The 14,778-nt window shown below is 42.7% G+C and overlaps 1 protein-coding gene across 11 annotated transcripts in view; it reads right to left on the bottom strand.

Moving 5' to 3' along the window:
- Positions 1 to 14,778, bottom strand: part of FRMPD4 (FERM and PDZ domain containing 4) — a 539,580-nt gene that overhangs the window by 45,187 nt on the left and 479,615 nt on the right. For all 11 annotated transcript variants that reach the window (XM_067023531.1, XM_067023538.1, XM_067023529.1 and 8 more), the window contains one exon: positions 4,563 to 4,608. In XM_067023531.1, the coding sequence (XP_066879632.1) occupies positions 4,563 to 4,608 (46 nt within the window). The remainder of the gene's footprint in view (positions 1 to 4,562; positions 4,609 to 14,778) is intronic.

Below are 14,778 nucleotides of genomic sequence, written 5' to 3' on the forward strand. Positions count from 1 at the left end.
GGGGCAAGACGGGAATAAAGACACAGACCTACTAGAGAATGGACTTGAGGATATGGGGAGGGGAAAGGGTAAGCTGGGACAAAGTGAGAGAGTGGCATGGACATATATACACTACCAAACGTAAAATAGATAGCTAGTGGGAAGCAGCTGCATAGCACAGGGAGATCAGCTCTGTGCTTTGTGACCACCTAGAGGGGTGGGATAGGGAGGGTGAGAGGGTGACGCAAGAGAGAAGAGATATGGGAACATGTGTATGTATAACTGATTCACTTTGTTGTAAAGCAGAAACTAACACACCATTGTAAAGCAATTACACTCTAATATAGATGTTAAAAAAAAAATGATAAATTTCTGAAGCTGAAGTGTAAGGTCTTGAATTTGCCATCCCTGTAGCTCTAAAGGACACTTATATAGTAGGCACTGAGTACATACTTAGTGAGTACTAACTAGCCCACAGCTATCACTGTATGACTTAGTTTGGACTTCCCCCAAAGCAGACCCTAAGACCAGGATTCACAAGCAGGTAGTTGATTTGGGAGAGATGCTCCCAGGGAGCATGGGTAGGTGAGCAGGGGAAGGGAGACAGGGAGGGTGAGGAAGCCAATGAAGCATTCATTGTTAAGTCAGGCACCATTGTGAGCAACTGGCGTTTAGCCCTGCTGGGAATGTCTGGGAAACAAGGCAGGTTGTATGCCTCAGTTACACTGACTGAGGAGAGAGGGAGCTGGGGTATTTATCCACCAGCTCCTGTCAATCAGTGATGAAGTGGCTGCTCTTCTGAGAGTGAGAATTCCTAGTGGAGTGCTCAAAGAGCACTTCTGGCCTGCTCCATGAGCATGGCCCTGTGGCCAGAAATAATCCACAGGCAAAGAATCACTGGTGCTCTCAGTTGGAAATTGGGCCGGCATGCTCAGCATGACACATGCCAAGGGGATATGTTCTGGGTTCTGAGAATATCTACTATGCTGGAGCTTCCATGAGGAGGTGTGTAGCCTCCCTCAGGTATGTGGAACACAGTGAAAGGTAGACAGGAAGTGGGAGGCAGGCAAGCACGTCTCTCAATTTTTTGGCCTAGAAGAAACCTGAGGGAAGGTGAATCATGGTAGCTCAGGGATGCCAGAACTGAGAGTGACTTAGCCCAAGTCCCACTGACTTAGGGTTGTATGAGGAGAGATTACAGAGACTCTTTAAATACTCTCTGTCTCAGGTAATGTTGGACTAGAAAGCTCTGAAAGTTCTAGACTTGGGAACTATGGAAAGGAAAGAGGGAGCAGCTGGCCAAGAAAGATCTGGAATAAAAATGGTAACAGTATAAGGGAAGAAGATGGTGTGTCAGAAAAAAACAAATAAAATCCACGAGTAACCCCAAAATTCCTCTTCTAAAATTCAATCCTGAGGAAAAGCTATTAAATACAGATAAAGATTTATACACAAAGATGTTCTCTGCAGAATTATTTATAATAGAAACACATTAGAGACAGTGGGCTTAATGATGGGTGTTGATTAAGGAAAACTTGGTTCAATGTAATGTTTTACAGCCATGTATATAATGCTTATATAGAATCTTTGATGACACGGGAAAATGCTTGATATACTAAGTAAAAGATGCAGAATAAAAGTGTACATGTAATACGATCTCAACTGTTGACAGAGCATTAGAACAAAAAGACTGGAAAGAAATAGGCCAAAATCTTTACACTGGTTGTCTCTGAGGACAAGTATTGCCAACACATATTTTTCTGCTTCTGTATTTCCTTCTGCACTTCCACAATTTTTCTCTAAGAAATAAAGTAAAAATGGTGGAGAGAGAGTCCTCCATAATACTTAAAATAAGAAGGCAGAAACCTGTTAAGAATTACTTCTTATCAAAGAATTTGGGGAATCCTAAGACTTTTCTGCCAAGCTTCCTTGACCTGGGCCTCACTGGAGATTGATTTCGGTGGCTGGGTCATGTTGGGGTGCCCTGGGGACACGTGGAGTATGGCAAAAAGGTGTAAACATTGGCTCTCTGTCTTGACCAGATCTTATTATGCAGAAGAAATACAACATAAAAGAAATGCTGACCAGTAAGTTGCAAAGAAATTAAAATGCTGAATGCTACTGTCTGTAATAATAGTAGAATTTATAGACTTTCTTTTGGTCTGGTGGGTCCTCTGTTTCTGTATGTCAGTTCTGGTTGCCAAGAGAATGTTCAGCAAATACATAAAACCTTTAAAAAGAGCCATTTACTTGTAGGAAAATCGAAACACAAAAATATAAGTAAAACTTCACAGTCTCTTTTCCCATGGGCACCCCTCTCTCCATTTAATGTATCTATTTAAGTAACTCTGGGGCTTCAACTTTTATAATTCAGAGAAGGAAAAAGTCACTTTGGACTGGATCAAGAAGGGAAAACTTTAGGTGTAGGACACTGATTCCCAAGTGGGGGTGATTTTGGTCCCCAGGGAACATTTGACAGTGTCTGGAGACATTTTGGTTGTCACCACTTGGGACAGGATGCTTCCGGCATCTAGTGGTAGAGGACAGGGATGCTGCTAAACACACCTCCCAACAGAGAATTCTCCAGCCCAACAGTGCTGATGTTGAGACACTCTGGGGTGGCATTTAGAATTTGTGCTGAGACTTGAAAGGTGAGAAGGATTTGGTGAGCCGAGGAGGTGACGGGTGGAGTATGTGATGGGCATTTCAGGAAGGAGGGCTGGTCAAAGTTGAGAATTCATCTACGATGACTGGTCGGGAGAGAGTGACTCTGGGGAAAAAAGGGGCAACGTTGGCCATAAGAACAAGCAACACTCCTGAATGTTGACCTTCAATATAGCACAACAGCAGGAGCCAGCTGAACGCCTAGAAAATTCCAGGTTATCTGTTAAAAGGAAGTTCCAGGATTCACGGATAGTAATGAGTATTCATATGAATAGCAAGTCATGCAGACTCAAATGGCAAAAAAAGCAAGCAAAGCAACAAGACAAAACCCTTAACTTAAATGCAAAACTCCTCTAAGTTTACTGTTTGGGGGTAACATGCGACCCCACATTGGAAAAATAACCTGGTTTGGAGTAAAATGGTTCTAATCTTGCATTACTAATAGGTTATAAAGTAGGAAGAGAGAATTCAGGAAAGACAATGCAAGCTTGTGGTTCCGCCAGGAATTTATAGTTGGTCCATCACTTGCGTATGTTAGACATTCACACTGGCTTTACTCAAATGCGTTTGTTCATTGCAAAGAAATGAAGAAGCGTGGATAGATTTGAAGTAGGTGTGAGTGACAACTGGGTTAAATGAAACAATCTAAAAACAGATGAGCTGTACTTCATATGGAAAGAATCGCCAAGTCATGAGGTGGTGAAGCAGGAAGGCCCTTGGATGGGATGCCACCTGACCTCCTTACACAGAAGAGGAAATTGGGATCCAGAGCAGCTGTGGGAGTCGCCTTTATACTGTTGGGAGAGTTGGGACTAAAAGTAACATTCAGTATTAAACCGTGCTTTTAATATATGTAGTAATGACCCTACATGGCATAACCTGTGGTCTTGGTTAGTTCAATTTGTGATCTTATCACAAACTTGAATACATATTTTTTTCCTGCCTAAAATGACTAGCCCATAGCACTTAGAAGGAAAATTCCAGGACAGGGGAGATGAAGTGTTTGGTCAGAAGATGGAGACCGGCAAATGCCAGAGTCTCTGAATTGATGTAGAAATCTCTATGGGGAAGAAAATAAAAGCATAAGTAGGTTGGAATCTCTGCCACTCCATGTGAAGGCCACACAAGATATTGACAGTAAACGTTTGGGGAAAAATCTGAAGGAATTTGCCTCGGTATTTTTTAGTTCACTGGCCACGTATGAAATTCACAAGCAATGGCAAATCTATAGAAATAAATAAATAGTAAATTAGTGGCTGCTTGGGACTGAGGGTAGGAAAAGGGATTCACTGTAAATGGGAATGAGGAATCCAGTTGGGGTGATGGACGCGTTCTCAAACTGGATGGTGGTGATGGTTGCGGACCTCAGTAGACTTTATAAAGATCACGAAATTGTACACTTGAAATGAGTGAATTTTATGATATGTGAATTACACCATGATAGAGTTGTTTTTAAAAAAAATCACGGGAACTGAAAGCAGTACGATTTTAATCACTCCCCACCTTCCTGACAAGGCCGCTGAAATGTCCAATGTCTCCACCAAATTATTTAGATGGGGGTAAGAGAAACAATCATGCTTCAACTTCCCACAATTAGATACTCCCTTTAGACTTGTGATGCTTAAGCTGGAAACTTCAGAATCACAAGGAAATTCTTGAGTTTTGTGTCATTTCTAGACGTGAGAGGCACATAGGACTGAAAAGCTGATTTTCAAGTTATTTAGGAAATGCACCACTTTCTTTTCTCTCCAATGAAGGATTTGCTATCATGGAGTACAAAATACAAATAACCAAGGTTTTGGAACTGGTACTGTAAATGCATGTTATTTCTCTCTGCTGTTAGTCACCGGAGTGGAGTGAGAGGAGGAGACTGGAAATCTGAAATCACACACAGGCACTTTTACTCACAGGACACTTACAGGGTAAGGCTGAATGACAGCGAGGAGTATCGATTCTTTGCAGCTTCTGTAAGAGAGAAAACAAATATTTATGATATGCACAGAGCCTGGACTCTATCGGTGACGGTGCTCTTTTAAAACAAAGTGTGTGATGTTGGCGAATGTTCCTTGGGCTCCCAGGGCAGCGAATCAAAGGGCTCACAAGTGGGCTTTCAGACCACAGAGAAAACTGGAATCAAATGTTCAGCCAGTGGAAAGCTTCCTATTCGGTTTCTATTGGGTGATATTATCTGCGACACCAAACAGCAGAGCCCTAAAATAAAACTCGCGGAGGGAAGATTGGATTTTAAAAGCATCAACTCAGTCTCTCAAAATTGATTCTCCCCTTCCGATTTTCCCTTAGCCACTTAAAATGTCTGTGTAATTTTCTGGAAGGGGATAGATTTTTTAAAATTCTATCAATTCATTGAATGTCAGCATCTTCTTAGCATCATGAAAGAAAAATGTCACTGTAGGTTTCTCATGTAAAAACAGTATCCCAGTAAATGTGACTTCCCATACCATGTGGCTTTCTAAGGCTGCAGTAACAATGCCTATGACCTTGGGCAGATAAACATTTCAGACGGGCGGTCAACGGGAAATATCGTTCACCATGGGGAACACTGTGCGGCCAAAAGCACAATAATGTAATATAATGGTTTATTTAATTGTCCCCAAGAAACCCAAACCTTTTAAATAACTCGAACCCTTGGGGAAAAATCATATTATGGGTTATAATAGTTTTTCCTCCTTCCTTCCTTTGTTCCTTTTTTATCCGGAGTAGGAGAAAGGTCATTTGCCATTTTGTTGAGGTGGAGCTGACTTTTTCTACTTTAGGAGGTAATTAATTACCTGCTTTTGTGATTTCCTGCCCAAATGACTATAGCGAAGGGGCTCTGTGGCAGTGCTGTTCTCTTGGAGAAGCCACGACAAATTGCATTTCTAGCATTAAGTGCTCTTCAGCCCCTTACTATAAGCTCATTGCCTGGGGAGGACCATGTGACTTGCCGCAGCGACGGTAGGGGTGGCCCCTGACGGAAGGAGTCGGGGCAGCGAAGAAGAGAAATCAATGGAGAGAAGAAAGAGGACTAGAATTCAAGAACCGGAGGAAGCATCGAATCAGAACTGACGGTGATGGTGGGGGGGGCCCGTCTGACCCCATCAATTCTTAGTTGCCAAGGGCTGGGAGAAAAAGCCCCAATAATTGGAGCGGCAGACAGTGTTCCCATTAGAAGGACTAAGAGAGCAACAGTGTAATCAAGTGAGGATTCCCAGGGGACGGGATGAATGATCTTGCTCTGCTGGTGGCCACGGAGCCCGTGGAGCGGTTCTGGGGAGCAGTCCGGCACCCCTAGGCAAACTTGAGCGTCACGAGCGCCATGACCCGGCCACTCCACTCTGGTTTATGTCACAAAGAGATTCTGCCACTAGCCTTTAAGGGAATGCCGGGGAGCGCGTGGAAGTGAAAAGCACTGGAGGCAAGGTGGGTGTCCAGCTCTAGGAGGGTGGGCATGTGAATGGATGGATGCAGTGTCGTGGGATGATGCGGCGGGAGGAGTCAGAGTGTGGCAGCTGTGGTGTGGGCCTGTTTGTCCTGCCTGGCCCGCTCTACCCAAGGCTGCCCCCAGAGCCCTCAGCAGCAGGCAATGGGCCCAGAACTCATCGTCAGGGCACAGCGGATTGGACCCGAGTGTTGGAATGAGGCCATCAAATGCGCTCTCTCCAGAATCAGAACTAAGAGACACAGACAGAGAGAGTTGGGAGCTGAGTCACATTCATGACTGAGTAAGAAAGAGTAAAGGTTACAGACGCCAGGGGTCCCCTGAGCAGGCCTGGTTCCCACCATTCCTGAGGGCTGCCTGCTCACCATTTTACATCGGTAGAACAGCTAATGTAAAATATCTCAGTATGATATCTATCATCAGTTCTGGGAATGGGCTTTTATCTCTCTTTTGTCTCATCTACAAGTACTTAATCATTACTTGCCAGACAAGAAAAATTCAAGCCACAATGCTTTGGGTCCCGTAGGATTCCAATCCTAGAGGGGAAAATAGATAGAAGCTACATGTGTTCATACGTTACAGGGTGCTACGATGATTGAGGCAGATTCAGCTGAGGTCTCATGCCAGTCACCCCTACATGCCAAAACAGGGCGCTACATACTTTCAAAGGAGGTATTAAAAACCACAGTTTGGGACTCTTATTCATCTTGGGGGTCTTAATCATGATTTAATTTTTAAACATGGTAACAGGGAGAGGCCTGTGGAAGCAGCACATGCCCAAAGAGCAGAGGCTATATTTGCAAAATTATTACCCTTCCACTGAGACAGGACTTAAGTGTGCAAGTCCTGTGGACGGTACCTGGGAGACACGGTAGAAATGGTGCCCTGGGGTCATTTAATAAAGGCATTGCTCAACTGAGCTTCTTCCAGGGGCAGGAGGGCCTTAGTAGAAAGGTGTAGAAGCTAAGGAGTGCTGGACGTAGCCAGCTGTTGGGTACCATCTGACTCAAGGGAACTGCAGTTGCAACATCTCAACAGAGAAGTCTTCCAGAAATCTACAAATGTGTCCACAAGTCAACCTGCACGATCTTCCATGGACAGAGGAAACCAATGTCGGATTACCTTGGTGCCAATCGAGGGAGAACTTTCCTGCTTTTTACCTCACAGTCCTGGCCTCATTTCAATGTGGAAGGAGCCAAAGCTAGAGAAGAATGTTGGGGAATGCCCCTTAACCCCGTGCAGGCTTCCCAGGCCAGAAATAGGGGCAAGGGAGAAATTCTGTGGAGTTGGCAGTTTTGACTATTACATGACAATTGAACATTTTAATTACACATTACAGGTTGTTGTGATTACAAGTGTCCAAGTGACTGGAGAAATTTTCTGACCCTGCTCAATACATTTGCAGACCTGCCTGAGATTTTAATGAAGACCTGGCCCTGGAGAGCTCTTCTGAACGGGCAATGGGGGAAAAGAACAGTTGCTTTACAATTCCATCCTCTGAGACCTACTGGCTACACTTATCCCCAATTCCTCTTTACTTAAACTGACTTGAATAGATCACATTACTTGAGTCCAAACAATCCTTGACTAAGACAGTCCATGCTTAGAACCTGAAGAAGAAACAGTAAACAGGTAAATGCAAGAATGAGGGGTATGTGGTGGTAGGATGGATGTGCCCACAAGGCTGTGGAAAAAATGCTCATTTTCCCTAGAGCAATGCTCAATGGCACCATATTTATTTGTTCATTTCTGGAAAGAGAAGAAAATATTCACAGCTCCAGTGCAGTCTGTTAGGAGCAGACAAGCCCCTGGAGGAGGACTCATTATTCATCTTAGATGCTAACAAAATAAGCATAGACTGCATTAGCTTCCTACTGTTGCTGTAATAAATTACCACAACTTAGTGGCTTAAAACAGCACAGATTTGTTATCTTACAAGTCTGGTGGTCAAAAGTCTGAAACGGGCCTCTCTAGGCTAAAATCAAGGTGTCAATGGGTTGCGTTCATTCTGGAACCCTTTCCAGATTCTGAAGACTTCCTGTATTCCTTGGTTCATGGCCCCTTCCTCCATCTTCAAAACCCAGGCTAAGTAGCATCTTCAAATTTCTCCCTGACTCTCGTGCCTTCCTCTTTCACCTATATGGGCCCTTGTGATTACATTGGGTCCACGTGGATAAACCAGGAAAATGGCTCCATTCTTAACTGAATCACACCTGCAAAGTTACAGGCTCTGGGGATTAGGATGTGGATGTCTTTAGGCAATCATTACTGTGTCCTATCACAGAAGCTAGCTTCTTTAGTTATTTAGTGCTGCATAACAAATTACCATAAACTTACCAGCTTAAAACAACACACATTTATTATCCCACACTTTCTATGAAGCAGACAGATGAGTATGATTTAACTTGGTCATCTTTTTCAAGTTCTCTGATGAGACCACAATCAAGTGCTGCCCAGGGCTGAGGTCTCATCTGAAAGCTCAGTCGGGAAGGATCCATTTCCCATGGTTTTTGGCAGGATTAAATTCCTTTTGGGATTGTTGGACCAAGGGCCCCAGTTCCTTGCTGGCAGTTGGCTAGAGGTCATCCTCAGTTCCTTGCCACATGTACCCTCTGAACATGGCAACTTGCTTCAAAAAACGATCAAAGGAGAGGGACTCCTTTGGCAAGATGGAAGGTATAATCTTAGGGAACACAATCATAATCATGGAAGTGATATTCCATCACCTTTGCCATATTCTGTTGGTTAGAAGCAAGTCACAGGTCCCACCCATATTAAAAGAGAAGGAAATACACAAAGTTATGAACATCAGGAGGCAGGGATCATCCATGGGGCCATCTTAGATTCTGTCTGCCACACCAACAAAGAAAGATTCATAGCCAAATAACCCACAAGTATTTCAAAAGTACTGTCCACCCATGACTTCACCTTACACAGAATTTTTTTCTGTCAAGAATGTCAGGAAGAAGCATTGATCAGTATACCTTGTTAATTTGAAAATGGGAACCATTTTTCAAAATACATCTATTATATTTACAGCATTTAAATTCTTTGTGTCTATAGTAATTCCCTGTAACTTGCCTGAAACATAACCTATATTGATTTTAATTTTACCACTTAAGGAGTAAATGAAGTTATGTGAATTGAAATAAAACATTCCAATATGTTATTTAACATTAGGACTGGGGATATGTTTTTCTTACATTTTCTCTCGCCTATAATTATTTAATTATAACCTGCCAGATGAGAACAATTAACTCTGTAATGTTTTGGATTCCTGAGAATTCCTAACCCTAAGATCCTAGGAGGAAAAAAAGAAGCACTAAGCCATTTAAAAACAGCAGGGCTTCCCTGGTGGCACAGTGGTTGAGAGTCCGCCTGCCGTTGCTGGGGACACGGGTTCGTGCCCCGGTCCGGGAAGATCCCACGTGCCGCGGAGCGGCTGGGCCCGTGAGCCATGGCCGCCGAGCCTTTGCGTCCGGAGTCTGTGCTCCGCAACGGGAGAGGCCGCAACAGTGAGAGGCCCGTGTACCACAAAACAAAAACAAACAAACAAAATCCCTTTCAACAATGAAGCTAAAGTTGGTGTTTGCTTTCTCTTAGAGCAGGATAGCTTGGCACTTTTCTTAAACTGATTTTCCCACTTCATATTTACATGATCTTTAAAAAAAAAATAAATAAATAAAATAAATTTATTTATTTATTTTTAGCTGCATTGGGTCTTCGTTGCTGTGCGCGGGCTTTTCTCTAGTTGCAGCTAGCGGGGGCTACTCTTCGTTGCAGTGTGCGGGCTTCTCATTGCGGTGGCTTCTCTTGTGGAGGAGCACGGGCTCCAGGTGCGTGGGCTTCAGTAGTTGTGGCACACAGGCTCAGTACTTGTGGCACACGGGCTCTAGAGCACAGGCTCAGTACTTGTGGCACACAGGCCTAGCTGCTCCACGGCACGTGGGATCTTCCCGGATGAGGGCTCCAGCCCGTGTCTCCTGCATTGGGAGGCAGATTCTTAATCACTGCGCCACCAGGGAAGCCCCTTACATGATCTTAATATTGCAATACATAATCACATTGGCATGCGCTATTGTATACTTCCCTTCTAGACCGACTAGACAGATTCCCTTGACTAACTCAGAGATCAATATGAATTTATGTTGTGAAGAGCCATGAGATTTCCTTAGAGACTGGGAATACAGAACAAAATGAAGCAGAAACAAAAAAACCCACTAAAATATAAAGAATATATTTTATGTCAAAATTCAAGAGTCTTGCTTTTAAAAAAGTCCAAACAAGTTAACGAAACGATTTTAAACTTCACAAGTAGAAGGAATCAATTCATGAAGGCTGAAAGGTTAGGCTTTTAAAAGGTAAAATAAAGGGGTAATTTAGGGCGATACATGAAAGAATTTTGTGAACTGTAAAATGACATCCTAACATAACTCGAAAGGCTGATGTGTGGTATTTTTATTTGGAAATAAAGGTGGTAAGGCACAGTGAAAGGGTGTTTGAATTCCCACTTCTAAGGCAAATGCGTGCACACATAAGGGTCTTTCTTCTGCTTGAACTTCAGAGTTCTTCAAAGAGAGTAGAAGAATATTCTTTTCTGCAAGCTAGTGCATTTCAGCCCTTAAACTCTCTGCTGGTGGACAGCCACTGTTTATGTAAATAAGAACAGATTAACAGCATTTCTCCAATGACTCTTTGCTCAGATGAACCTTTCTTCAACCATAGGGTATTATGAAGCCATTGGGAAGCCTTCTATTTTCTCTTCCTACCTGAACCTGGAGATGTGAAAAGAACACAGAGATTACCGATGCCTAACCATAATATAAGAGTCAGCCTAGCCAATTGCTGGCAAAGCTGGAGGAAAGAATGTTGCCCCTCCTTTTTAGAAAAGTCACCACAGGACTACTTGAAATGGAGGTTTCATGCAGTTGACCTTTCCACTGTTCTAAACAGAGACTGCAAGTATCCACTGTATCAATTCCTAACAGGTACTGAAGCCATTAGCTGGAGAGAATGGAAACAGCTAACAAACAATCAAGCATGCGAACAAGGTCAACACATGAAGGCTAAGTGTGATCTGTCATGGACTTTATGAAACATTAGCACTCTCCCCATCGTTGCTGAACCCTGCTTTGCTTCCATAACTGCCAAGAAGAGGAACAGGGTTATTTGTCATTTTTCACTTAGGTTCAAGGGATGCTGAGAAAGAAAATGGGCATAATGAAGCCACCATAGTCATCAGGGCAACAAAGACGGAGGAGATGAATCAAAGAATTCACTTGTCCAGGAGCACTGGCTTGCCTTCTACCTATTGGACAGACGAGGTCTCTCCCACTACCATTTTCCCCTTGAGTGAGGGGTGATACTGCTGATGTAACTACGTGCTGCCTACAAGAGACGAACTTCAGCTTGAAGGACACACATAGGCTCAAAGTAAAGGAAGGGAAAATGATATTCCGTGCAAATACAAACCAAAAGAGAGCAGGGTAGGTATACTCATATCAGACAAAATAGACTTTAAGGCCAAAATGGTAACAAGAAACAAAGAAGGTTACTATAATGATAAAAGGGTCAATTCATTAAGAAGATATAATAATCATAAATATATATGCACCTAATACCAGGGCACGTAAATATGCTAAGCAAATACTAACAGACCTGAAGTGAGACAAGTTTGGCAGCCAAAGAGAAAATGATGAGAATTTAAGGAAAGGAGAATGTATTACTTACTAAGTGATATGTTAAAGAGTTCACCCTGAACAACTGCGTGATCATACTGTTCATCTCTTCCCATCTGTGATACAGAGGCTCCAGAGATGGTCCTCAATGAATTATACCTTTTGGTACTCACATCTTCGTGTAGTCTTCTCCTGCTGAATCTGGACTAGTTCTGTGACTTACTTTTGACGAACAGAATATTGTAGAAGTGACACTGCATGACTTCCAGGCCTTGGTTAGAAGAAATCTAGAAGCCTTGCAGCGTCCACATGGGTATCTTGGAACGTCCACTCTGCAAGAAGCCGGCTGCCACTTAAGTCCAACAACCCCGTGACCACCGTGCTGTGAGGAAGCTACTAGCCCTGTGGAGAAGCAGCCCGGGGAGAGGGAGATTGGCCTGGCCAGCTGCAGTGGTGTCAGCTGTCTAAGTCCAGGCGACAACACATGCGTGAAAAAGCCACCTTGGATATCCAGTCCAAATAAGCCTTTATACGGGCTCCAGCTCGAGCTGTCATTGAACTGCAGCCACGTGAGCGAAAGCAGTGAGAACCACGTGGATGAGCCCGGTCAACCCACGGCATCGCGAGATAAGAAGCTATTTGGTTAAGTCATGACATGTGTCGGGTGGCAGCAGAAAACTGGAACATCATCTGCCCGTAAAGAGTCTGAAAATTGTGTTTTTTAAAAACAGGCAATCAAAGGAGTCAAATGGTTTTGAAATTGAACATGTCTCCCTTAACGAGGAAGGGAAAATATCCAACCTTATGATTCCCCGGGATACTGGAATGGACACCCACACTTTAAAAAAATACCTGTCATACAAACATGTGGAAGTGTGGAAAAGGACGCTCTAACTGCCGGAGGCGGGGCTAGCACAGCTGTAACATTAATTACGGGCTTGTGGAGATTGGGGTGGTGGGGAAAAGAACTACAAACTTAAGGGAGAGGAAAAGACCCGCTCAGAGTCTTGGACCAAAAATGCTTCACTACAAAGAAGAATTTTAAGGGCATAATTGGCAGTGCCTTGTGGGTTATGTATTTGAACTTTGTGGAGAAAGGATTCAAGCACATTGTAATTTTAGGTGTAGAATTAAATAGCTTACATACAACCAATGACTTGAATATAAACCTAGGGAGAGACCAAAATTCTTTGAAAAGTCTAATTCACATTTTACTGAATGTATTTAAGGCTTAGGCTGTGGTTTTCTTTGTGAAGAATATTAAGCTATTCGGTTAAAATCCATATAAATGATGCAGTGATTATCAAAATTAACATTTCAATGAAATTGTCTCATTTCAAGCCCTTTATTTTATTGTATTTTTTAAACCTTTGCAGTAAAATTTCAGGTTAGGCACTCTGATTTAGAAGCTGCTACTAAGAGAGTTTTACTGGCATATAATATTTGTTTTTGGTTTGACCTAAATTTTTTGTCCAGTTAATTCGTTTTTTGCTGAATGAATATTGCCTTTGGCCTTTGAATTACTTAATCTTTAACTAATGGATGAAACTGGTACTTATATTTAAGATTCATATAGGGCAGCAGGATCTCTTGAGATAAAAATTAAATTATTTTATACACCTGTGTGATACTAAACAACTCTTGCCTCATACATTCCTTCAATAAGTATTTATTGAGTATCTAGCAGGTGAAAGGCATTTGGGATACAGCAGTGATTTTCAATGGGGAATGATTTTGCCCCCCAGGGGGTACTTAGCAATGTCTGGAGACATTTTTGTTTGTCACAACTGGAGGGTGGCTGTTACTGGCATCTAGTGGGTAGAGGGCGGGGATGCTGCTAAATATCCTACAATGCACAGGACAGACCCCCAAAACATTTTCTGCCCAAATGTCAGTAATGCTGAGACTGAGAAACCCTGGGCTACATAAGATGTAAATACCCCCTCCCCCCAAGGATAACCACTATCCTGGCTTCTAACACCATAGAACAGTTTGATCCCCACTGGGAACTTATATTAATATAATCACATAGCGTAAACTATTTATTTTCCTTTCTTCTTTTACTCAGCGTTGTGTCTGAGATGCATCCAAGTCATCATGTGCCATTGTGTGAATGTACCACAATTTCCTTAACCATTTTACCACTGATGGACATTTGGGTGATTTTCAATTGGAGGCCGTAAAGAACTGCATTGCCATTAACATCAGTCTTGTATGTGTCTTTTGGTGAATATATGTATGCATTATTGTTTGGCATATTCCTAGGAGTGGAACTGCCGGGTCATAGGGTATGCATGTGTTCAGGCCAACACCCTGTTTTATGTGGCTACATCATTCCTTCCAGATCTCGTGATATCTGTATCTCTTTAATTCTATTGGTTCTAATAGTCTTCCTTATTCTTTTACTCTTTCTCAGTGTCTGACTGAGCTCCTTCTATTCTGCCGGCTACTGGAACAAGCTGCAATCCATCAATACATGCTGTCATCTACACACATACTCTTGAGGGCATGTGGAGAAAGTGCCATTATGACTGAAAGACATCACTTTGAATAAGTGATCTCAATGTATGTCTCACAAAGGAGGATTTGGAGAAGAATGTCTTAAAGTTACTTAAGAAGTAGTTAAAGCTTTGTCAGCTGAGTGAGGGGTGCAAGGAGGCACAAGCATGCGAGATGCAACAGGCCCAGGCTAAATAGTACAAACTCTATTAAAAGTATTGGGAGTCCCAAGGTTCTGGTGAGAGGTTGGTAACAGCTCACCATGACGTCTTTGGAAAGGAGAGGGTTAATCTACATCCTCTCATTCATTTCTGGCTGCTTGACTTGCTTCCAGTATGAAAGCATTCTTCCCATCCTCTTTCTGCCTGTCTATAGCTTCAGGGATGTGTTATCTGAAGAGTCCAACACCAAAATTTCCAAAAGCATTCTAGTTGGCTCAGAACATCTGAAGAACTCTCTAAACCAATGGCTATTTACATTTAAATTCACTAAATAAAATAAAATTAAATTGAAATCCAA

The sequence above is a fragment of the Kogia breviceps genome, chromosome X (assembly GCF_026419965.1).
Source record: "Kogia breviceps isolate mKogBre1 chromosome X, mKogBre1 haplotype 1, whole genome shotgun sequence".
Taxonomy (NCBI): domain Eukaryota; kingdom Metazoa; phylum Chordata; class Mammalia; order Artiodactyla; family Physeteridae; genus Kogia; species Kogia breviceps.